This window comes from Chaetodon auriga, chromosome 16, assembly GCF_051107435.1.
Source record: "Chaetodon auriga isolate fChaAug3 chromosome 16, fChaAug3.hap1, whole genome shotgun sequence".
Lineage (NCBI taxonomy): Eukaryota > Metazoa > Chordata > Actinopteri > Chaetodontiformes > Chaetodontidae > Chaetodon > Chaetodon auriga.
In genome coordinates this window covers 9,196,674-9,222,545 of record NC_135089.1, presented here as the reverse complement: position 1 = coordinate 9,222,545, position 25,872 = coordinate 9,196,674, and the positions used below count along the sequence as shown (strand labels likewise).

Genomic DNA, 25,872 nt, shown 5'->3' with positions numbered 1-25,872 from the left:
GAAAGACTGAAGTAAAAAAAAAAAAAAAAAGTGGCAGACTGCAGAGGGGAAAAGAGAACGCAGCATTTCACAGAGAGAGCGACGTTTATTTGTGTTTGGCCGGTCTGTATCAAAGCACACAACATTATCTGCGGTGTGCTCTCGTGGGTTTTGTCACAGGGTTGCTGCTGTCAGGAGGAGAAACAACAACCCACTGCTCTGAAACTCAAAAGTTCTCCTCTGCAGCCTGGTGAGACGCCCTGACTTGGCTCTCTGTGTGGGTGCATGCTCTCACGCTCGTATGCTCGGCCCTGGCCTTGGTACGAGTGTGGGAGGCATTGTAATATGCATCACTCTGCCCTGAATAAAAATCCCTTTTCTCGCACTAGTCTTCCTTGTCCTGTTTGTCCTCTCTCCCTCTCCTACATGTGTCCATTTGGAACAGATTTGTTGAATGCACGATGAGCTCTGTCGTGAATACCAGGTACTCACACACAGTAAATATCCCAGCAGCTGCAGACCCGACTCGCTTCAGCTGGCCGCTCCAGCTGCACAGCAACAGAACGCTCTACCTCGCTGCTGCATGCTTTATTTATGATCTACCATGAAAACCTCAGTGGCTGTGCTTAACGCACTACATTCTCATTTCGTACATGCACACATGCACCTGCATACACATGACATTCCTTGGCTTTTGTGCTTCCTCTTCGGGCCTTCATCTCTCTCCATGTCTTTCTCGTTAAGGAGACACAGGTTAGTTGAGGGAAACAGATCCACAGCGGGAGTACAAAGTCATGCTGAAGTAAGACTTTTATTGATGAAGTGTGGTAAATCCTCATACATTCATTTTCCTTACACCAACACATTTTCTCCCTCCTTCCCTCCCTTTATTCCACTGCATCCTCCTCATTATCAGCCTGAATTGTGGAGGTGGCAGGGTGACTCTATTGCTCTCCCCTCCCGTCCGTCAGGACATTGCTCATCTTCCTCCAGTCCTGAGGACAGCTTTTTAATAAAGCAGGTATGAGCCTGGCTTTAAGTGCTTTATTTTCATTTTGCCATGCAGCTGGTGAAGTAATGTGTGCTTCTCAAATATTTATGGAGGACCCCAGGTCGTCGCACTCTCACTTTTCTTCAGAGAGAGGGGGAGATGGATTCTCCAAATGTGGCTCTTATGAAAATAGTGCCGCTGATTTTCCTCTGGATGATCATATTAGACTCTCTGGTGGTAAATGAAGACTTAATAACAGCAGATCTGTCTGTTGTAGTCGAAACATGTCCAGCTGCCACAGTACAGGGGATTCACAGGTATACCAATAACTGCACAATGTACCAAGAAACAAAAGAACTGTGAAGCTAAATAGGGACCAGATGATGATTTCTCATCTGTTTTCAAACCATTTGCCCAGGGCAGCGTCATGGTGGTGAAAGGATGTGCAGAGAAGCATCATTTGTCTCTTTTCTCCAAATCTTTGGGGGGCTTCTCCAACCCGTCTGCCCTGGAGTCTACACCCAGCCAATCACCCACTTAGACATTATGTAGGTACGGCTGAACAGTAATCCAAAAAAAATCACATTTTGATATGCTGACATTACTGGAACTGATTTTGTATTGTACCATTATTGATTAATAAGGCTTTTGAATATCTGATCCCCTGTGGTGGTGAATTTACTTGCCTCTCACCTGGATTCAGTGATCTGTCATTTTTCCAGAAGAGAGCCACATCATCAGCATAGCAGACATGCCACCACATCATCACCAAACGTGACGCTCTCCAGAGCACCGCTTCACTGTGAATATCTTGTCAGCTAGAGTCTCGAATAAAAGAGGCAGGAGGTATACCCTTGTCCGTCCAGTTTAAATGCATATCTCATGGAGGCAAATGTAAAAGACCAAACGCCCCCCTGTTACTACTTCAGGGGAAACACAGTCATTTGCTTTCTCCAGATGTACAAAACAGATTTAGAGTGTATTGCCAATTTCCACGATTCCTCCATTTTCGGTGAAAGAACAATAAGTTGGTCCTCTGCACGTTTGTGTTCACCATCTGCTCCATGAGTGCCTGCAGAGGGTTGACAGTTGCCAGTTACATCTGCCTCAGGCGAGATAACTTGTCAAGGCAGCCAGCTTATCAAGATGGATGAGGTTTTGTGGTGGGACTGCGACCAGCTGAGGAGGAAGTGGACATGATCGTACACTTCCTACCTCAAGGTGAAAAGTTGCTTTAAACTTTAATGTGAGGAGATGTGTGTTTGTTTTTAAAGGAGATGGTCACTGCTGAAAATCCGATCAGGCCCAGGGTTTGCACATCTTGAAAACTGACTCCTCGAGAACCTGTAACGTGTGTGTGTGTGTGTGTGTGTGTGTGTTGTATGAGTGAGTCACCGTGCCCTCTGATTCCGCATGTGCCATCACTGTTTCCAACACCATCTGCACAGTGTGCGTCCTCTCTACTCCATCATGCTTCCTCACATCCATCCATCCATCCACCTACACGTACACAGGCAACTGATATGCAGTATATAAAAAGAGCCTAAAAACTCCATTGAAAAACACAGTTGTAAAGTCATTTATCTGTGTAATGGCAGAAAGGGAGCAAGCAAATTTATAACACTTAGTCTTCTAAGCTGCTTGACAAGGATACCAAAGGGACTGCATAGAAGCTGTGAATATGCACATTAGAAGGAGAGCATCATCCTTATTTCCCCTATCAGCCTCTCCACAATGTGTCCTGTCACCACCCACTCAGGCTGTGTGTTGTGGTATGTGGTGGATCCAGAAAGGGCACTGCGTGGTTTAGCTTGGTAATCTCCCTCTTTTCCACTTCACAGACACTTTCACACACACACACACACACACACACACACACACACACGCACACACACACAAACTCTCACTGCCGCAAGCTGTCACAGCATAGTACAGGGGGGAAAAACGGAAGAGTGCCACAAGCAAAGCAGTTTCTTCCAAATGTGGGGAAATAAAGAGGGTTTAGTACACTGTAAATGCCAATCAATTAATACGTGTTGGCCAGCAAAGTTGTTACCATGGTGATGTGTTGGCAGGTCAGTGCGCACACACACACACACACACACACAGACTGCAGCTCTTAAACCAGGCTTCAAGTAGGAACCCGGATGCTTTCTCCCTGTCTGTTTCCATCATCCGCCCGTGTGTGTGCGCGCGTGTGCGTCTTCTCGTGCATACATGCTTTGTGGCTGTGACATTAGGGTGAAGCTTTGGTTGGAGCGGTGCTGCTGGTGCTGCAGGAGATGTCATGTCTGGAACAGTGTGTTCCCTACAGCCAAATGGGTCAGGACCACTGGGTCTCAGTCCAGTCAGTGAGCTGGAAAAGTACCCACGCTCAAGCATCACACACCACAACTCTGAGTGGACCCAGTGAGAACTGGAGCGCCGTGCTTGCGTTGTCCTCACAAGGAGAGAGAAATAAAGGGAATCCCAGCGCGAGGACATATTGCTGACCTTCTTTATCAGGCTATTATAGATGCATTGACAGGAAGGGGGATAAGAATAAACATGGCATCCACATGGGTAACTGCAGGCCTGGGACATTTTGAGAGCAGACATGCTGGTGTAATGGGGTGTGTTGACAGATGGAGGAGTTCTGCCAGATTGCTGTGGTTGGCTAGTTAAGTTTAGCTTCGGGTTTAGTGGGTTTTTCTTTTATGGAGGGTACAATTTTTTACAAGGGCACAAGTTGTGAGAAAAGCTGTTGAGAGTGAGAACTCAAACGAGCTTCATGCAAACAACATGGGAAAATGAGAAGTAACAGATTTGCTGTTTAGCCAGGAATTTCCAACCAAAACATGTTTTCAAATATTTGTGAGCTTAATTTGGAGAAACTAACCACAGAATATGCAAATGTGGCATTATATAAAGAAATAATCTTAACGATTTAGTTATGACTCAACAGATTAAACACATAAAAACCATCTTACTCATCCTGTGGAAACATTAGTATAATGTCCTCTGTGGCCCTGGAGGGATCCGTCTAAAGTTACCTGATAACCGCGATGATGTCACAGTGATGTCATGTTATGGAGGTGCATAATGGTGCAGCAATTGTTCAAGCTTGACTCTTAAAAATCTGGATTTCTCTGCATCTGCTTCTTGGATTTTTATGTATTTTTTTTCTTTTTCCCCACTTAATCTGTCTCTCATAACTGTTTCAACTGTGTGGAAGCACAGTACTAAATTCCTGGAATACCCCTTGAAATTTCTATATTTCATAGAGCAGCAACATTGGGGCGATCCTTCCTTCTTAATTACCGTTACATTAATGCCCTTTTGAAAGTAGCACATAATAAAAAAGCGCAATGGGACTATTAGTAAACAGAATGGGACCCAAAATAGATCATACAGGCAAATGAGAAAATCAATACTCCATTAACTCATCTTAAAGCATTAAATATGACTGAGGGTCAGATAGATGAGCATGTTGTATTTTCTCCAGAAGTGTCCTATGAGACGAAGGCTACAGCACAGATCTCCTCATCGCTCCCAGCAGATGGCTAATGCAGGCAGTGGTTACTTGGTGCAGTGAAATAACCGTTGAATGCTAACAAATGTTTGGTCAAAGATGAATACAGTGAGCCTTGAGTCATGTAGATACGGAGCATTTTCCTTTCATATCGAAGGTGCTGAGAGGTGAACCTATGGGTATTGCTAATATTTTGTGTCTGTGCATGTTTTCGTGTGTTTGTCCTAAACTCTCCCACAGTTTCTTTCACTCTCTTCCTCTTTCCTGCTTTCCTCGCGTCTCTTTCATCTGTGCTGGCAGGAGGTTTAAAACTGTAAATCTGATTATGTAGAGGTGCTCCAAACTGTGACATCTGGCCCTCTGGCCGGTCCTACAGGCGAAAAGACACGTGTGCTGCACATATGCCCACGAGAAGACAATGACAGATTGCGAATAACTTGCACAATGGAGAAATAATTACACAAAATCACCAATAAGCATGTGCGTGCTTGTGTTTATTGGTCACAGACCCTCACAAAACATTTATTTGCGGTCTTTTTTCAAAGCGCCATGCACTCAAACATAACTGCTTCTCATTGTGTGCTCGGCTGTCATAGCATTGTGTGCATTGTTCTGGAAAGCAGTTACTTCAATTACATAAATTTCGGGGTTGTACTTTGAATGGCGGACGTTGCTGTGAGCGTGATTTTGCAGGGCGCTGCAGAAGATGAAAAGCAGATTATAGATCCGCAGTGAGCATTTTTATTCATCGCCATTGTTAACATTGAAAATGAGCCACTACACCTACTCTGCCGCTGCTTTATTCAATTATTATCGAGAGCCAGTAAATGTTTTTATGGGCGGTATCAAACTTTTAGCCTCCACAAGTCCTGAGTGCAGAGTAACCACTGTAATTAAGCCACAGGGGCCTGCTGCCTATTCAGACTCACAGATTCTAGCGATGAATAGGAAGCAGAGGAGAATGGTAATGATGCGTCACATGTTTCTTTCTTCGCTGCCAATGAAACATCCACGAATCATCTGTGTGTGTGTGTGTGTGTGCGTGTACAAATCACCTTTATCTCTATTTTGTTTTTAATTTCCTGTATGACCCTGCAGTTTGCCGTCTGATCTCCACCCTTTTAACACAATCATCCTCTGATGTTGCAGATGGGGCTCCGCTGAGCGAGCTGTCGTGGCCTTCATCCCTGGCGGTGGTGGCTGTCTCCTTCTCTGGCCTCTTCACCTTCGTCTTCCTCATGCTGGCCTGCCTCTGCTGCAAGAAGGGCGACATAGGTTTCAAGGTGAGCTCACTGCTGCCCCCTGCTGGAAGCAATAAAGAGAGCACAAACTGCATGTGCACACAGGAAGAGAGGGTCAGTAAATAACATATAAGGAATGTGTGTGTTCCCAGTATTTATAGACATGTCGTACAGACATGAAAAACACACCTATATATGTATTAATAAACTGCTTTTCTTTTTTTTTTTTTTAAGGGAAAAAAATGGGGGAGAAAAAGCTCTCAAAATCCTAAAGATAAACAGATTATGTTAGTGCTGCGACTAACAATTATGTCCATTTTGGATTAATCTGATCATTTTCTTGATTAATTGATTAATCATTTTGTCAATAAAATGCTGGAAAATGGCTATTTTAACGATGTCATCTTGGACTATGAGAAATGTCTTGTTTGTCCTATCCGAAAGCCAAAGACACTCCGTTTGCTTTAATGTTTGAAACACAAAAGCTTAAAAAAAAATCACGTCTGAGACGCTGGAAGCAGCAAATTCTCAGAATTTTTTGCTGAAAATACTAACATGATTATTCTACTATTTAAATAATTGCCAGTTAATTTCTGCTGACCGACTGACTGATTAATCAGCCAATCGTCGCAGCTAACTCGTTTGGTACCGTCTAATGTTTCCTGTCAGGAGATGTGAGGATCATGATTGTACTCATATTTCAGCACTGATCTGCCCAGCTCCCTAATCCCTTTTCCTGAGGACTATAGCCTTCATTGTATGCAAGTGATGCAACTAACTACCCTTAGCCATCCCAGGCTGGCACACATTGTCTCTGTGTTGCCTTCAGCTGCCAGCATGACTCAGCCATGCTGTGTCAAACATCAGCTCTGAGCTGAGTGGCTGATGAGGGCTAACAGAGACTGACACAGGCAGGGGGCATATGGAGAGGGAGAGGGAGGAGAAACTCTAGAGTCGCTCTGCTGGCTGCTCCTTGTCGTTACAAGTTTCCCATTAGCGTTTGCTCATATTATGGTCTTAGCATCAGAACGTATTTTCATTTTTGGTCATGCATTTAATGTTTCTCACTCTGTTAGCGGCGCAGTGGATAAATTACATCCCTGACTCTTATGTTAAGATTAGTCATGCAAATCATTTTGTGAGCCTCCCTCCCATAATTCCTGAGGTGAAATATGTAGGCATGGAGAACTGTGTATACAGGGAATGAAAACCATGTTTGGCTTTCTCTTGTTGTTGAGACTCAGGTCTGTGCTTCAGCGTTCACACTGAACAGGGAACAGCCTGTGGTAGGTAGATTCTGCAGGGATAACAGTGTTACTAATGAGCACAGCGTGGAGGAGCATCATTAACAACTTTTCCTATATGTGCCCACGTCTGTCTGTCCCACGCCTCTGCAGATCGCCTCTGCCTCATTACGTGAAAGTGTATTTTAATAACCTGCAGGAACAGTGGGAGTCTAGGTCTGCGTCTGCTTTCCGACGGCCTGCTTTTTTGCTGTGCAGTGACAGAGGGATCGGACATTATCGGACTGTAGTCAGATCAACGGTGGCCTCAGTTTAAGCCTTGCTGAAGTTCCAATACGACACTACTGATTCGTGCAGAGATATTGTCTTACAGCACCATTTCATCAGATAGTCGAGGTGAAAGTTTAGGCACGACGCCGCTGCATTCTGTGTCAAGGACACTTGAGTGAGACTGACAGTCAAGGTGGCAAAGTGCATCACAACTATGTTGTTTTAGCACATATGCTGGGTTCATCTTTATTGTAAATATGTAGGAACAGAGGTGGGCACGGACTCAACAATAGGTGGAGATTGTTTTTGCTTGAACAACAGCATCTGTTTCGGTGTCTCAGGCAGTCTTTGTTTTTCAAGGGTGAGTTATTAGTAATATAGTAAGTAAGTGTGGTGGTAACTGGTTATTAACGAGGACTCTTCTCTGGCTGATTCATTGTCTTGATTGTGGTTCATTGTAATACCAGATGAGAAAAGCCAGAATGATGGTTGATATATTTTCATCCTTAAGCATCAAATCTTCATCTTGCTTTCGTAGTTTGGCAGCAAACATCACTTAATGGTTGAAAGGTCCCCACTCTTTTTCCCTCTCTTTGGCACCGGTTCGTCGCTCAGCAGCTCACTTGTAAGGTGTGCGTTCGTGTGGGACTGCACCGCACCGCTGCGCCGTCCAGAAAAGCTTCATTATTCCTCTCCATCGCTGTGCTCTTACCGAAGCGTGTTGTGTGAGGCTGCGTATTAAGTGCTTTCTAAACTGAAGGCTCTCTGGGGAGCTATGCAACGCTGACTCACAGCCAGGTGCTCGCTTTCACACTTCGCTCTGAGGAGAGTGGCAGATGGTTCTCCTGAATGAGAAACACACATTCCTGTATACACACACTGGTGTTTTAGGACACATGTAAATACACACAGACACACATACACACACACACACACACACACACACACACACACAATGAGCCATTCAAATATTTCATATTAACCCACTCTCCTGCTCTCCTCCTTTCTCATTTCCTCCTCTTTTCTCCTCACTTTTCCTTCTTTCTTAACCTCCCTGGTGGCTGCAAGTGGGAGATAGGCTTGTTATGGGTAGCAGTTCATTAGCCGGCGGATGGATGGATAGATGGATGGATGGGTGGATGGAGGGACGGATGGGTGCTTGTGAGCAGAGCACTGTTGTCAGCCCGGTGTCTCATCCCGGCCACAGTCTTACAGACTGCTAAGGAGATTGACTTGAATGGTTTTGGGATGTTGCCTCTTGTGGCAGGACAAAGTCAGGACAGCAACAAGAGGGGCTTTGACTTAAAGACCTGATATATTTAATGAAGGGGGGCCAACTATGACTTATTGTGTGTGACCATCTTCTGTGCTGACTTGAGGTTATAATTACATGCAGTGGCAACAAAGAAAAATCTGTCACATGCAGCGAATTCAGCGCATTGTTTCGGCGGTTTGAGGCACAGAGCACAGGCACAGGTCGTGCTAATAATGTCAGTTTCCTACAGGCAATTCTTCCAGGAAAAGAGCAGATTTTCTCAAAAATATTGGATCTTAATTAACACAATTCAACCCTGCTCACAGCCCAGAGTTAACACGCAACAACAATGTAATTCTAACTGAACACGCAGGACTCTTCAGATCTCATATGAGCTCATGGAGTTGTTAACACTCATAAATCTTGACTCACCCTGACGATACTCTGCTAATCTACTGTGTGATCTGCCTCATGCTGCATCATGCAATTTGTCGAGTTTACTGTTAATATATTTCCTAATGTGCTGTTCTTTCTGGCATTTACAGCCAGAAGGTCAATCCATGCCTCAGCTTTAAAAGTAATGAGTAATAGCTGCTTGGGTGAGTGACGACAGATCTGATTTTAAGGCTACATGAAGGACAATGCAAGACTTTTCTCATTTATGTGCAAAGCATAAAATCTGTCTCTTTAACTTCAATGTGTCGCATTGAAGTTGGTTTAAGCACCTTTGAATTTAAGATCAGCGTCGCACTGCATGTGGGTTTAGAGAGACGGACTGCTATAGAGACACACTACAACAGTTAGAGAGCAAGGACACTGCAGTAGACCAGGGAGCAACAACAGATGGGGGCAAGAGAAGGGTAGCAGGGATACAGCAGACAGATAGAGGATGTGGGATGTGGTGCATCGGGATGAAAAGGGAGAGGGTCACTGTTTTCCACTCCCTCTCCTCCTCATCCATCTCAGTATGGAGGAGGGGACTAAATCTAAAGGACCTGAGTTTTTTTTTTTTTTCTGCATATCTGATGATAATTCCCACTCTTTCTTCCTCTTATTTGAAAGTGCGCATTGATATTGTAAAGGTTATCTCTGCTTATCTTTGTCAAAGTGCACCGGAGACCGTTCATGGTTCAACGGAAGGTTCAGATGATGTGATTATTATTGATGACAGTAAAGAACAGGTATTTTGTATATTTTTGCAACATTTTTGTGTAATAAATCAGAAAACTTAAAAATGTGGATTCAAGGTAGTGCTATGTATTAGCAGATACAACAGCACAGTTTATATCACACAGCTCAAAATAATCAGGACATCGATGATTCCTCTCAGATACTTCTGACATGATGAAAGTGGTGATGTTGTGTCCAAAACTAGCACATCCTTTGTGAACAAGAAGTTCAAGGGTTAAAATAAGACCCAAAATGTAGTTTTTATTGCATCCAAATAAAACAAAAAGCATAACAATTCATGTATTTGCGGTATGAAAAGTGCAGTTTTTATATTTTTTCTTCTTGATAAGAACCTTGGTTTGAGTTTACATGAGGAAGAAAGAAAGGACAGATTGCAAGAAAGAAGGGCTTTGTGTATACAGTTTGAACACACACATTGGTGTGCTCCCCCTACAGCGCCTTGCAGTGACTCACATAATACACCCTACAATGTACATGACTTAAATATATGGCTAGGTGGGCGTGCCTCAGTGCATTTGAATGCCTTCACAGTCGAGCCATTGTCTCCCACTATCTCAGTGGTAGGATGGCTGCGAGTGGATGACTAATCCCAGCATGTGTCTTTGCACCAGGAGTTTGAAAACACTGAGGGAGAGGAGTACCAGGCAGATCTCTCCGCCCTGGCCTCGCCTTCCTCCCAGAATGGCCCCGAGGTCTACATCCTTCCCCTCACGGAGGTCTCCCTGCCTGTCTCCAGACAGCCTGGCAGATCCAGTAAGAAATGACACAACACCATAAATGCATAACAGATTCTGCCTGCTTGGACTTTTAATGACCTCCTTTTGAGTTTAGTTTTTCTTTGCTTCCACTTCTTCTTTTCTCTCTCTCTCTTTTCTGAATCGCATACCTCCACTGTCAGTATTAATTCCCAGCTTATTGTAAGGAGTGAATTTATATCACACTAACACTATTAAGAAAGGTTGTTACTTCTGTGGAGCACAGCGAAAGTGGATTATGGAACATGCTACTCGCTCTATTGATTTGGACGAGACACAGCTGAGCACATTCTGTAGTTGGAGCCGACGTGGCCTCCTTCATTTGTTATCATGCATTATGTGTCTCTTCTTTCTGGCCCTCTCTCCCCACAAGACACAGGACAGACATCTGTCCATTGTGTAATGCATTTAGAAATCGACCTACTGCAGTGCTGTGATGCGTTCTGTATGTGAAAAGTGTAGCCCACTGGAGAGGAAGGAATCCGGCCTAACCTTTGTGTACATAACCTCTGTTTGTAGATGCATGCTCCATTACATGTGCATGAATCTAATATGACTTTTCCTCCTTTTTTATTTGAATCTTGCAAAATCCAATGTCAGCACATTCTATGCTATGCTGACGTGTTTAATTTGTATTCTATATCCGTGATCTTTCTCAGGGACATCACAGCCTGTTTGTTTTTCTTGAGGTCATTCTGCCTCACATCCAGCCTGTTACGATGTGTATGTGCATGTATGTGGTGTGTGTGCGTGTGTGTGTGTGAATCTCAGTGTAAGCCAGATCCTGGGTGCTCAAAATGCCTCTCCCTGCATGACTCACTGGCTGTCTGCGCTGCACTGTGCTCAGCCAGAAGGGAGGTGAGTTGGGGCTCAGCATCCTAGGATGTGAGCTCCAGCAATGATTGGACAAGGCAGCCTCAGGCTCACAGCCAATCAGTAGCCTCTCCTCTGTCCTCCATAGCTACGGCTGTATGATTGGTCCAGGTGTTGCAGGGCGAGGAATGGATAAACGGCAAAAGGAGACGAGATCGTGAAAGAGGAAGAATATCTCCTTTCACTAAGTCAGAGAGAGAATGGTCCCTTACTCATTCCTCCTTTTTTATGTAAAGACAGTAAAATATGTTCTAATTGTATGAACCTCTTTACATGTATGTATTGTATATACTTTGGACGTATTGGGAATGTGTAATTTGAAAAGACTGACTGGAAATGGAATAATCTTATATTACATCAATATGCTACAGGTCAAGAACTGAACAGACTCCTCCTTACACACTAACATCATGCACGTCATAAGTTATCCACCCCCCACGCTGACATACACTCAATGAAAATGAGCCTAGTAATTGCATGTTCAACAAAAACACCAGTCATATACTATAGCTTATACTCTAACCGTGAATGGTGCTTTCTATGTGAGCCAAGCATCACTTATACATCTGTGTGAACACACAGTACAACGTTTGCCATTGATCTGACAGTCCTCCTTTTCACTTGTTGCTCTAATCTTTTATTCAAGAGGTCATGTAAAGCTTTCAAACCCACCACAGAGGCTGGATGCATCAAAGTGAGTGTGTGTGCGTGTGTGTGTGAAGCGATTGTGTGCCTATCATTCCACCATCTTCTCTGGGAATGCCATGAGGAGGACGGGAATGCACACTCACGCTCACACATTCCACATTTGGAATAATACCACTTCTTAATTTCTCTTTCTCTCTCCGTCAGGGCGGGGTGGTGGAGGCTCGGGAAGGGTTTGGGGTGGAGAAGTGTGGGTCTGTTATCATCCAGAGGAGAATGGGCCTTGTGTGTGTCTGCAGATGAGTGTGTGTTTGGTGCACTGGGTACCAGGAGACGCAGCGTGAGCGTGTGAGTGAGCGAGCCAAACAATGGTCCTGATTTAGGCCGGCTGGGCAGTGGGTGAGCAGAAGGCCGGGCTGAAACGTCCGTGGAACGCACCAGTGGAGGACTGGCATTATGGGCAGAATACAGTGAGGCGTCTGTGCCAGAATGAGGAGAGACAGGGGAAGGGTGGTGGCATGTACCAGGACCTAAGAGCGGGGAGGGGAGGCTTGAGATAGGGGTGGTGAGTGTGTATGACAGAGGTCTTTTCTGCATCGGACAGAGCAGTGTTTGTGTCCTGTTTGGCCGAGGAATGTTGCTGTCCTGGGTGACAGGGGGGGCATTATGTGGGCCTTATGTCACTACTGGGTGTCTTGAAGCTGCAGACAGAGCTGGCGCGTCAAACGGCACACTACCAACATGCGTGACGGTCACATCAGGCGTGATACATGACCAGAAAATCTCAGCGGCCAGGGCAGAAATCCTCCTCAGAACTCCTGCGAAGAACCATCGGCAGATTGCTCCACTGACTCGAAGCCGTGAGAAGTTTCCTGTAGAGTTCCCGCTCAGTTTACTGTAGATTTAAAAGCGGTCTGTATAGGAACCAAGGATTTCGGTGTTTGCTCGACAGCTGGAGAGCTCTAGACGAGGACAGTATGTGTGTTTGTGTGTGTCCCAGTTGGAGGATGAGCGCGGTGCAGACGGGGAGAGGCGGCGTGGCGAGCTTGTTCAGCTGCACGAGGGCTCGGAGGGTTAAATCCTGCCGAGGCTCTCACACACACACTGCGACCGTGGGCTCGTTCTCACATACACACAATGAGGCTAAGATGCCTGGGGTTAGGGCTGGGGCCACGGGCTCTTGGTTCTCACACTCTGAACCGGTACTTCATCCCTGCCTGGGACTCGGACTCAGTCCCTGTCACGGTGCTCAGAGTGGCTGGCCGCTCCACTGCTCCGTCAGCATCGTCTTTCTACTCACCATCATCATCTCCATTGTTGAAATATGAGGATCCATGGAGGTATTTGAAAACACACAGGATTTAAGTTCTCTTTAATGAATTTGAGTGTGATGGCAATAAGCTTCCTTGTACTTATAGATACTTCCAGCTGGGAAGATGGGTTTTGTTGCCTTCAGGCAGTGCGTCCTCTTTAGCTGATGCAGCTTTTTATTGAGGAAAAGTCCATTTATTGTTTGGCTGAGAGGAGTTTCTGTTTGTTTCCTCTTCTTAACTCTGTCTGTGATGCATTTGATGCTTTTTCTTTTTTTTCATTTACTTTGCTTATAATGTTGAAAACCTTTCTTTTCAGAAATCTCTGCTGTTTCTTTCCTCTTCATCAATTCTTTCCAACTATAACACTATTTTTTTTTTTCCTGTCTAAAAGTAATCTCATGTCTTTGTTACTGCTCTTTCCAGTCCAGCTGCTGAAATCATCAGACCTTGGCCGCCATAGTCTGCTGTATCTAAAGGAGATTGGACATGGCTGGTTTGGCAAGGTAAAACAAGCTTTTTTGTTCTTAAAACATGCACCCAATCACACACAGTTTTTGGGTCCAGAGACGCCACCTGTGTACTCATTATTACTTGCTTTAACTGTTTCAACTGCATCTGTCCTTCCTTTACTAACTGTACTCCTATGTTTTTCTCCTCTGTGTGGCATGCGAGGGTAATGTGATGATGATCTCATGCTAGCGAGGCTAATTTTTTGGCACTTGTGCCAGCGTGTTGATTCCATGGGAGAGGAGTTGAAATTCACAGTCACAGTAAATTCCTCACAATTTACTGTGCAGTACACGCTGCTAGGTTTGCTCACGCACCCTTCTCCGTTTTTTCCTCCTCACACATTCTCAGTTTATATCTGCATGTTGATGCCATTCGTAGTAAATTATGTACTACATTCCTAGAGTTTGCTCTTCCTCTTATGTATGCTTCTCAGGTTCTGCTGGGCGAGGTCAATGCAGGCCTCAGCACCACCCAGGTGGTGGTAAAAGAGCTCAAGGCCAGTGCCAGTGTCCAGGACCAGATGCAGTTCCTGGAGGAGGTGCAGCCATACCGGTCAGTTCACTGAAACATTAGAGATCACGCCGCATGTTCAGCCCGTGAAAAGCACCACCTAGTAATAAAAACAATGTAAATGAATGATCTGATTATTTGTTGTACGTATGGTCTTTGTGCATTCATAACTGCTCAAATCCTGTTTCCCCCACCAGAACGCTCCAGCACCCTGCCCTCCTGCAGTGCCTGGCACAGTGCTCAGAGGTCACTCCTTATCTGCTGGTCATGGAGTTTTGCCCTCTGGTGAGACGCACATTAATGATGAAATTCAGTTAATACAGTCCTTCCCACATACCGTATTATCCCCTTTTTTGTGAATTCTTGTTTGGATTATTCATAAACAGTAGAGCAACCTCATGTCCTCTCTCCTCTCAGGGTGATCTGAAGAGCTACCTGCGCAGTTGTCGGGTGGCTGACTCTGAGACGCCTGACCCCTTGATCCTCCAGCGAATGGCTTGTGACATTGCCTCAGGGCTTCTGCACCTCCACAAATACAACTTTATACACAGGTGCAGTATATCAGTCAGTTCAGCTCTATTTACCGTCATCAATATTAATGCCCTAGAAAGGAAGAATCCAGCTGAATGTTCTGTGCACCCCCTGCTGGTCTCTCTCTGCAACAACATCCTGGTGCTGCCTGAGTAGTTGTCAGAAACTCCAGCATCAGTGATTTTGTTGCCGGGGGCGAACCCATCTCGCAACCAATCAGTGGCTGCCAGGCGAAAGAGCTCCCTGTTTGTGAAGGAGGTGAGATTGAACAATGCGACTAAGCCTAGTCTGTGTCTTTATGTGATCAGGTGAGAAAACACATGAAACTATCTATCTATCTATATATCTATATCTATATATACACATATATATAGATATATAGATATAGATATATATACGTACTCAGAAGGCAGTGAGACATATTTCATTGACAGCAAGTATTACCCATAATGAGCCTAACACACTGACTATACTGTAACAGTGCTAAAAACTCTTAAGTCTTAAAACTTCCAGCAATACTTTAAAACCCTGTGACAACTTGGTTTCAAATCTTAAGTATTTTTAAGCATTTTAAGCATCCGATAGTCAAACTGTGTGGTTTGGTCAAGTATGTTTATGCAGCTCAGTTGTACTTCACTAGATGACAGTTTACTTTGTTTTGACAGTGACCTGGCCTTGCGAAACTGCCTGCTAACTTCAGAAATGTCAGTTAAGATCGGAGACTATGGGCTCTCTCACAGCCGATACAAGGTCAGACTGTCGTTTGATAAAGTCATTATTTTTGATTGAGTGCTTTTAACCTTATTCCCCGATCAGTACTCAAACATGTTTTATGTTGTTATTGTTTTACTACAGGATGACTACTATGTAACACAAGACCAGATATGGGTGCCTCTGCGCTGGATTGCACCTGAGCTTATAGACGAGGTTCACGGAAACCTGCTGGTCGTGGACCAAACAAAATCCAGCAACATTTGGTAAGATATTTAAAGAGTGATAAACAGGAAATATTATTGCAAGTTTAACATGGATTTTTTTTTCTGTGTATATAAAAATGGGAATGAAATAATCTTTGAACTAATGTAGACTATTGCTAGAGTCTTACTTTGTATGCACAGGTTTTCATTTTTTTTTTCTTTTATGTTTGAGGAGTGATGCATTTAAAACTCCTAACATGTACAGCAACATAAGTGGATTTAGTTTTAGCTCATATTCATGAAGAACATGTTATGTTTTCCTGTGCTCTCCTCTGTTTTTATCGAGATACGCTTTAGGAAATATCTGTACAACACAAAAATATATAACATCAAGAAAGTTGTCAGTATGAAATGAACGGCCTCTTTGGAACACGGCCTTGTCTGAGATATGAGCGGTGAGCACAATTAATGATTTCTGTGCCTGTTCCAGGTCGCTGGGGGTGACTGTGTGGGAGCTGTTTGAGCTGGGAAACCAGCCGTACAGACACTACTCTGACAGACAGGTGCTGACATATGCTGTGAAAGAACAGCAGCTCAAACTGCCCAAACCTCAGCTCCAATTCCCAATGGTTGAGCGCTGGTGAGACATAGTTGTATGCCCACACACTCAGGCAGACATGCTGTACATACCATGCACAGACTGACACTCAGAGTGTTATATATGTTGATACCACATAAGGTAAATTTTAGACATTACTAAACCTCCAGGGCTCACTGACCAATTAATTTCCTACAAGTCAGCGTGTCCTGTTTTTAAAATCGCGTTCTGCTTTGATGGTGCACCGGTCCACTGTAGCAGTATTTCTCTTTGATAGCAAGGGCAGATGATCAATACTTTCCCTATTCTTTATGATCCCCTTGGCATCGGCTGGAGTTGAATCACCTCATTCATCTTTCCCTGGGAAGGCAGCCAAATATTGTTTTTATTTATTTGTTTTTCGAAATTGTTCCTCACTAAATTAAATGTGCTTGGTACTAGCACTGAGGAGCAACACACACACACAAAAGGAGGGATGTAAACATCTTTTAACTATGTCAGCATCTGCACTGCACCTCCTTCATATATTATATATGTCTCTGACTTGTGTCAAGAAAAAGTACAAGGTGTTGCTAGAAAGTGCTGACTTCAAAAGTTTTCCTTTATTTTGCCTTGTCGTTCTTCTGGAATCAATTCTTTAACTTTCTCTCCTTATGTAAAAGATCAAAACAATATTCTTAAGATATTAAGTTCTTCTGAGGTAACTCATTTGCCAACATAAGAAAAGTAACACAGAGAACTTGTGACATAATTTCCTGTGCTTCTGATCTTTTCTTCTCTTTCTGCCGTTTCTGTCCAGGTATGAGGTGATGCAGTTCTGCTGGCTGCAGCCAGAGCTAAGACCCAGCGGTGAGGAAGTACACCTTCTGGTCACTTACTTGTGTGCCAAAGGCTCCAGTGAGGCTGAGGAAGACTTTGAACAACGCTGGAATGCCTTGAGACCCAACCTGCTTGGTAGCACCTCCCACACAGCAACATCCACAGCCCTAGTCTTGAGCCCAACACCAGCCTCTGCTGACGAGCCCGGTGCAGAACAAACTCAGACAGTGGAGCTGGCCTCCTCTGCCTCATCCTCCTTCCCCCTCCTGGAGCACTTCTCTGACAGCTTCCACTCTGACACAGGGGATGACCTACTCACTGTCACAGAGACCAGCCATGGTCTCAACTTTGAGTACAAATGGGAGCAAGCAAGAGCTGAGCAGCCATACTGCTCCTCCTCTACCAGTGGGCCACTGGGCCAAGGGAACCCACATTACCAGGATATCTACTATTCAAGTAAAGGAAGCACCTCAGGGGGCTGCAAGACTGACAGTCTGACTTCAGGCACATCCCCATCCTACTATGAACCTGAACATCCAGGTGTGGTCCCAGTATTGAGTGCCCACAGCCCCTCTGTCAGCAGTGAGTACTACATTCGGATAGAGGAACCAGTAGAGTGTAACATTAACCTGGATGACTCTTTGGTGGACTACAGCCCAGGATTGGAGGCCAGCAGCAGCAGGCTGTCCTCTGAGAGTCGGACTGGTTCATCCATGGCACAGCCAAGTGCTTACTGGGCAACTGCTGACAACACCAAGTCTACTGCCTATGACTCTGATTCAAGCCCCACTGTCCAACTAACCATGGAGCCACTGCTAAGACAGGCATCCAGCACCAGTCCTGTAAAGTTAGGCCATTCCCACAACTGCTTCTCATCCAGTCATGATGACTCAGTCTACTGTGAACAGTCATCAGCATACAAGACACACCACCAGTTGTCTCTGTCTGAACTGGAAACTTCTCCAGAGTCCAAAACAAACCTTGTCCATCCTGTAGGGCATTTAGAAAACCCACGCAGTTTGTCACAAGCAGTGAGCAGCCCCAGCTTAGGGTTCTGCGATCCCTACCTTGAAGCAAGCACAGGTCGTAGTACGATTAATGAAAGCTGCCATAATATGATGGGTCCCCTCAGAAAGACACTACCCATTGTCAACCACATTAGCATTGATGTAGGAACAGATGACGGACTGCTGGTGGGCCAGCGGGGAGGTGAAGACATTGAGGATGACCTTTTCTCTGAAGGAGACGCCACTAACTGGACATCAAACCATTCAGCAAACAATAATAGCCTGAGCTTTGACAGCAGGCATACAGGCAGTGGGCATGACAGCTATCTGGACCTTCAATATAGCAATCACTCTAACACAACAGAATTATGGTCTTTAACCAAGGCCACCACCAGAACTTTCCACAGCTCCAGGTCTTGTGGCACCTTGGAGGTGGAAGGAGGAGACTCTGGTTGTAATGCTGTTGGCAAGCCCACTGAAATAGATTCATACATTCACTTATATCATAAAGAAAGAGATGAATCTGTCACTCAAGGAGAAAGGAACTTAACTGCAGAAAATCTAAGAAGTATTGATTCTCTTACCGGCTCAAGTATTATTGCCAGAGGTACAGAGGATGGGAAAATAGACGGAACATATGACAAGCAATTGTTCATTAATGGAGAGAGACTGTACTTTGAGCCTAAGATGATACCTGAGGCACGCTATATAAAGTCCCCATCCTCTTTCAAGGAGTCTCAGACTGGTCAAACAGGAGCCTTGTCTGTCAAGCAGAGAGGTAACATCTGGGAGGGGGTTTCAGCAGGAATCTCTGTTGGTCTGGGGGACAAGAGGCTAAACTATCCTGAGACATCAGAAAGCAGCAGAGCATTGGACAGTGGAGTGGGGGTCAGAAACTCTAGCATTAGCCTGGTTGAGCTTGGTGACTATAGTGAGGATGATGACGAGGACATCACAGATATAACGTCAGGGATTTTTGCAGACTTCAACCTGGACTATGCTGAGGTAGAAGAGGAAGAGCTTAGCCCACTGAAGAATCCAGAGAGAATTCCTGACTCTGTAGACACCATTAACCTGTCGTCATCAATGGCAAGCACCTGTGATCAGGCCTTCAGCCCGGATCCCTTCAATATCCCTGTCCTACCTAAATCCTTGGACAGTGGCTATGACACAGAGAATAATGAATCTCCAGAGTTTATCTTCAAAGAGCTTGGAGATCCCAGAGGTGGTGAGAGGAGCCCGAGGCTGGGTGGAGAGCCTGAACTAGTTCTGCAGGTGGGTTTAGGCCAAGGGGTCTGCACTTCAAGCACCTCAGAGATGCAGTTAAAGGGCCTGACTGATAAAAACCCATACAGGGACTCAGCCTATTTCTCTGACTATGATGCTGAAAATGAGAGGAGCCCTCAAGAGGAAGGCAGCAAATTCTATGCAGGTCCAAGCAACGTCACTGTTGAGAAATTGAGTTGTATCAGAGATGATGATTCTGTCAAAAGGCAGTTCAACAATGAAGATCACTTAACAAATCTGAGACACATCAAAAGTTGTGTTTTGGTCAATCTCTCAGAGGCTGACCCTAGTTCACCCAACCCCCTTCCCACCCCTGGGTTGTCCATGCTGTCACCCTTCCCTCCGCAGATGGGCGGCTGCCTGACCAAAGAGTCTGCTCCTGCTGATGATGATCTTGGGTTGGAAACAGAGCACTCAGGAGAGGAGCCTTCCTCAGAACTTAGCTCCTCCATTGGGTCTGTACCCTCTTCCACCGTCCAGGAGGCCTCAGGAAACCATGAAGAGGGGAACAGGGGAGCAGAAGATTGCTCCCCTGTCCAGTCTTTGCATTCTGACTCCACCATAACTGACTACAGAGATGAGGCCCCAAAAGAAAATGAAAACAGTGATGGGTCCACAGAGGAGGAAGAGCTGCCCGAATTCAATCATGTCAAGGAAGAAGCGGAGGACAGAAGGGAGGCTGTGAGAATAAATGAGGAAGATTTTGAGGATATAGATGCAGAGGAATGTGACTCACAGGACAGTTTATGTGAAGAATCCAACGGTCCTGTTGACCTGTCCTCTTCCTCATCATTGTTGGAGCTGTGCGGAGAAGAAGTGAGAGCTCCGCTGGAGGAGGCGGAGGATGAAGATGACTCAGATGACAGTGAGTCTGATGAAGAGTTGAGGACCTACAACATTCAAGATGAAGACAGCGAGGAGAGTGAGGAGGATTTCACTGCAGTGCCAGTGGTCGTAAGCGACTGCAGCAGGGCTAGACACCTCCGCAGCCTCTTGAAGATGCCCACCCTGCTCACCCAGTCCTTCTGTGATGAGCTGGAAAGGAAGAAAAAAGCTGTGTCCTTCTTTGATGATGTTACGGTGTTTCTTTTTGACCAGGTATGACACATTTATAGGTCAAGATTGTGCAACGTGTATAGTCTGTTGATTAGATTATTGCTTGAGAGTATGTGGGGAATATTTTTATGTTTATGACTTCCAGGAGAGCCCCACGGGAGAGCTGGCTGACTACGCCTTCTCCTTAGGAACGGAGTCCAGTGAGCAGGAATCCTCAGAGGAGAAAACCTCTGACCAACAGCTGCAACCTGACCCTGAACTTGAAGCTCAATCCTGTGAAGCATTCTGTGTTTCTGAAGAAACAGATGGGAACAACCCAGAAGAGGGTGGGTTTGTCAAGGACATACACTGCTACACAGAGTAATCCCAGCTGATTTATCCCAGATTGTCCACAAAAACTAATGGTGTCTGTGTATATTCAGGTGGGGGCTGTGAATGGAAAGATGACCTCTCATTTGAGCCCCGCCCATCCTCACCTGACACCATCCCTGAGCCCCGGTCCTCACCCACATCCACCTCCAACAGTCCTGAGGCTCCTAAACCTGCAGCTGTAGCACTTAACCGTTTTATGGTCTCACGATTCTCTATCACACATGTCTCCGACCCCCACGTGGGCTCAGCAACAGGTCTGTATTAACGCTTTCATACACAGTATGGACGGTTGTATAATGTTATTGTATCTTGAAATGTGATCTAAAAATGTTTATTTCAGAAACCAGATGGGAGAGATTTAAATTTTAATTCTTTTGGTTTAGCTGTCCACACAGACAGAGAACTTGTTTCCAAATGGCCACTGAGATTGTTTCATTTTAAACCATATTTGTTTGAAGCAGAAATGTGAGCGTTCTAGGCACAGCAGACGGTCACACTAACAGCCTGATGGCAGCCTGCTGCAACAGACACTTTGAACAACAATCCACATTAACTTTCCTACTTGAGTCCCCTTATTAACAAACATCAAACATGGATACATGCCCCGTCATGCACTTTACTTGTTGAACAAGCAACCAAGCAAGCACATTGCTAATAAATTTTAAATAACACTGACATTTTTTTTTTTTTTGCAGTTTAAAGCTGGTCTAATATTTGGAGCACATTATGTCTTAGTGATACTCCACCAACAAACTTTCTAGTAAAACATACCGAACCTCGATGAGTTTGAAATTGGGTGATAAAGGATGAAGCTTGTGAGTGAGTTTCAAACACTGGTGGTGTAAACAAACATAATCAGTGTAGTGAGAGGTATTTTGATAAATATTTGAGAGTTTGCAGCATGCAAACAATTTGTATGATGAGGAGTGAAGAAGTTAATGAATAGAGTGCTGCAGGGATGACAGAGTTTGGCACTGTAGGTGAGCATCACCCATTTCTGGGTTTAAGGACTCATTCCTGCAGCACTCTGTTCTTATGACATTTCTTCTGCTGTGCAAACTCGTCACCTTTTGGAATGCCTCCGAAACAAATTTTCTCTCTGGGGGACAAAACTGCTAATCTCTAAAAGCTGCCTTTCAAGCTCACAGGCAGGTAAGTGTTAGACACAAAAAGTAGATTTTGGGTGGAGTATCACTTTAAGCTGTTTGATCAGTCTCTTACAATGAAGGCTGTGATAGTAATTTCCCATCAATCTTCCAACAGGGCACAGTGAAGATAGTCCAAAAGATTAAGCGCCCCACGGTCCTGACTGGAGGAGGATGAGTCCCGGTCCTTCTCGACACAGAAAAGCAGCATTATTATATCTAGATGTTTTACAGAGTTTTATTTTTATCAACATTTGGGGCATCTGACCCTGGTGACCCTTTATGAGACAGTGCCTCATGTTATAGTGAAAGACCCTCAATGATTTGCACACTTTTGTTTTTTATTTTTGTGAAGAAAATGTGATAGCTGCAGGTATGGCAACCTGATTGAGACAAACCAGAGAGTGGATACAAAATCAGATCACGTTGTTTGCAGAAATAGAAGTCATCAGTATATTAGTTTTAACACACAGTATATGACAATAACTTATTTGCTGAATGCAGCATCGGTTTCTGTCGGTGACCTCACGGGTCATTACAGTTGTGAATTTAAAAGGAAAATTAATAGAATAAAAGGAGAAAAAAATAGTGAAATGACAGGCGTCATAGCTGCTCCTCTCATTGGCTGCCTTGGTCCATCTGCTTACTATTGATCTGGCCTTTTTTTAAAGACTGTTACAGCTCTCATAGTCAGAGCTAGAAAACAATACTTAGTGTCGCATAAGAAGCGGTGGTGGATTTCCAGACACAAAATATGACTTTTTAACAGCCGTGGGTGGTGGTGGTGTTTGAAGATGGAGGTGCTGAAACTTATTTTGTCCCTTAATCAAGATCACATCCAAATCATATTTATGGTGGGATGCAGTGTGCTATGTTTATGGCAACATAACAGGTGTTGTCACCCCTTAATTATCACCACCGCTCACTCCGGTTAATGATGACCTACAATATATGTCTCCACCATATCTGTCTGAAGCACTTTGTATTAGCCAAATTGGGTCTTTATTTATAGAAGTGATGGCTCTGTTGCTCTACATCTCCCCATCCTGGAATGAAATATCTAAACATGTGAGGTTCCTATTTGTGTCCACAGCGCCAGCTACAGGTTCACTTTACTTTGTGTCACTTTAGCTTTGTTTATGTTACATTTCATCAGCAATAGAATGACACCAAAGGGACAGAGAGGTGTTTCAACACAGTTCAGCATTGTCATGTCATAAATGTTGAATGACATTACCATCTTTATGCATCTTTTCTACGTCTACGTATCGTCCATATTCTCATACATGATGTATTCTATTACATGTGTGCTGAATGCCCAAGTCTGAGGTGTACAAAAAAAAAAAGACATTCAAAATATGACATATCTCACATATTGTATGAATGTTTTATCAACATGTAGCAGGTAGCTTGACTTGAATTACTACTGCTGTATCGACGGCTCCCTCCCCCTCTCTATCCTTCTGTAGCTCAAAGTGCCAATTCTGTTTCCTCTCACCTTGCTTTTTAAGTTCTGCAAGAAGAGAAAACCTCGCAAGTATTTTTGTACAATTTGAAAAGATGCAATCCAGGATGACAGTCTCTCAAATTTGCCAAAGAGATATTACAAAGTCTATTGGCTAAAGTGGCAGACACCTTTGGAGAAGGTGAGGTGGGCTGTTCCGTGCACCGGTAGTAACAACATTGCTGTTTCCATTTTTCCCCTCACTCATTGCTATTGTACTATCCCAAACAAATAAATCCAAATACTTTTTTTTTCCCCTTCGTGTGTCTGTGATTTATTTTTCTGCCAAAAACAAACAAACAAACAAACAAGCAAACAAACATGAAAACATGAAACAACAAAACACATAAAAGTATGACGTTTGTGCCCATGAATAGGTTTATTTTGGACAAGATAATTTATATGCACTTTCTGTACAGTACAGATATAATACAAACCGGGACAAAAGTGAGAAATGGACAATGAAAGCTATATAAAAGTAAAAAAAAAAAAAAGCCTGCAGCCCAAATGAGCTGTGTAATAAAAGCCTGATCATATCACTCAGCGTAAAGGACTCATCCATGGAAAACTGACTTTTCATGATGGAACTCTAATTAATTGCAGTCTGAGAGGCATTTAACTCATTCACACAACCATACATATTATTGCTTTTCCATCACATACAGTTTCACTACTTTCCCCACACGTCATACTGTAGATAAGTGCCTCTGCTCCAAGCGTTTCTCCCAGGTGAGTGTATAATACTGAGAATGAATGATCACAAGCCACGATAATACTGTACCTTATCTGATAAGCTACCACTCCCTCAAAGCTAAATATAAAAAAAGACCCAATACGTATGCACTGTATTTCATCTCTCGGCTATCTGGCAGTTTAGATACTACTGAAATTTAAAGAGACGGAAAGAATAGCAATTCAAAGTATTCTTGAATCATTTTGGTGGAATTGCAATTGCGCTGTACTGGAGGCTCGCTACGCAAAACAAACAAAAGCCTCAAGATTACAAGCAAACAAAACTAAACTTATATTTTTAGGAATATCAAAAATACAAGTTGAACTGACGCATATGCCCTCGAACCAGTTTAAAGATGTTTGGGTCAATGCTGCATGAAGCATATGTTTAAAAAAAAAAGGAGAAGGCACAGTTCCCACATTGAAAATATGGGTACACTGTATCACAACTAGTAAATATATAGTATTATATCACTTAACAAAAGCAGATCTATAGTTTACTCACCACCTGTCAAGTTCTAGCTATCTGTGGCAGTATCCAATCTACACTTTGTCCTCAGTGTATGTTACAGTGATGCACTGACCGTCTTCTATTCACCCTCAAGCCTCACTTAAACAGCTAATGCAGAGTGCGCCTTCACTGCTCAGTAATGTAAATAATCCTCAAATGAAATTTACAGTGTATAGTGAAGAAAAAAAAAACAAAAGAAATCCCATAGTAGAGGTGCAGATAAATAATAATGTGACGGCATCACTAGTAAAACCTATTAGCCATAACTTATCCACAACAGGTGGGATCTAAATAACTAATAAAATCTATTATCACACCTGCACTCGAATGCTCAGGCTGAGACATTCAGTGTCTGTGGAAGCGTTCGCAAAACATGACAAGGATTAACCGGAAATTGTCTGAGTGAATTTCCACGGAAACTATAGTCTTAGTAGTGCAACATGTTCCTTGAGGTGACTTTTTACCCCCCCGTGTCACACTTCTGGGCTCTCTTGTGATAGCATCAAACAACGGAAACATGCCAATGTTAGCCTTTCTCTTACTCCCCTTCAAAAGAGCCCATTAGTGGACAAAAGGGGACAGCGGACTGCTAGTAGAAGATGGGTGCAGATCGGTCATCAATGAAGGTGGGCCGGAGGTAGACCTCCAAGGAACGGTCACTGTGGGGAGAGGAGGGGGTGAGACAAGGAACAGCGACAGTTAGGTTGAACTAATGACACAAATAAGAGAGACACACGGTCAACTATGTAACCACTCCCAAAGAAATCACCCTTCCTACGGTTTTGTTTCTTACAGTATAAGCTGAGCAAAGTAGTATCTACTGTGAGTTTTAGCAAGCATGTAGTGAGAAAACTCTAGTAAAATCTGAAAAAAAAAACAACAAACAAAAACAGCTTGTAATGTGCACACATGCAGGGTTAGTGTCTTCTCTGTATGACATTGTGATAAACACACACAAAGAAGGGAAAAGAAAAGTAATTCTTTTACAACCCAAGGCCTGCTGGACTGACAGACTCAAACGCTGCCACATCCACGGAGGCCAAAGGACAGAAAAGACCAGTGATTCCCAGCATCCTACTGCAGCCAGACAGCCAATGACAGCAGA

General features: G+C 44.1%; 2 protein-coding genes across 5 annotated transcripts in view; one reads left to right on the top strand and one right to left on the bottom strand.

Moving 5' to 3' along the window:
• Positions 1 to 23,779, top strand: part of aatka (apoptosis-associated tyrosine kinase a) — a 31,178-nt gene extending 7,399 nt beyond the window's left edge. For 2 of the 3 annotated variants that reach the window (XM_076751944.1, XM_076751945.1), the window contains exons 3-15: positions 5,631 to 5,764; positions 10,294 to 10,435; positions 13,692 to 13,771; positions 14,212 to 14,330; positions 14,486 to 14,573; positions 14,706 to 14,839; positions 15,485 to 15,569; positions 15,675 to 15,796; positions 16,227 to 16,376; positions 17,134 to 20,545; positions 20,649 to 20,829; positions 20,926 to 21,129; positions 22,139 to 23,779. In XM_076751944.1, coding sequence (XP_076608059.1) covers positions 5,631 to 5,764; positions 10,294 to 10,435; positions 13,692 to 13,771; positions 14,212 to 14,330; positions 14,486 to 14,573; positions 14,706 to 14,839; positions 15,485 to 15,569; positions 15,675 to 15,796; positions 16,227 to 16,376; positions 17,134 to 20,545; positions 20,649 to 20,829; positions 20,926 to 21,129; positions 22,139 to 22,167 — 4,880 coding nt within the window. In that variant the 3' untranslated portion in view covers positions 22,168 to 23,779. Of the gene's footprint in view, positions 1 to 5,630; positions 5,765 to 10,293; positions 10,436 to 12,559; positions 13,296 to 13,691; positions 13,772 to 14,211; positions 14,331 to 14,485; positions 14,574 to 14,705; positions 14,840 to 15,484; positions 15,570 to 15,674; positions 15,797 to 16,226; positions 16,377 to 17,133; positions 20,546 to 20,648; positions 20,830 to 20,925; positions 21,130 to 22,138 lie in introns of those variants that run through there. The other variant, XM_076751947.1, reaches the window with a different exon arrangement.
• A 107-nt stretch (positions 23,780 to 23,886) lies between these two features.
• The window catches only part of LOC143333721 (BAR/IMD domain-containing adapter protein 2-like), a 51,767-nt gene continuing 49,781 nt past the window's right edge, over positions 23,887 to 25,872 (bottom strand). Inside the window, exon 14 of one of the 2 annotated variants that reach the window (XM_076751950.1) lies at positions 23,887 to 25,426. In XM_076751950.1, coding sequence (XP_076608065.1) covers positions 25,357 to 25,426 — 70 coding nt within the window. In that variant the 3' untranslated portion in view covers positions 23,887 to 25,356. The remainder of the gene's footprint in view (positions 25,427 to 25,872) is intronic. The other variant, XM_076751952.1, reaches the window with a different exon arrangement.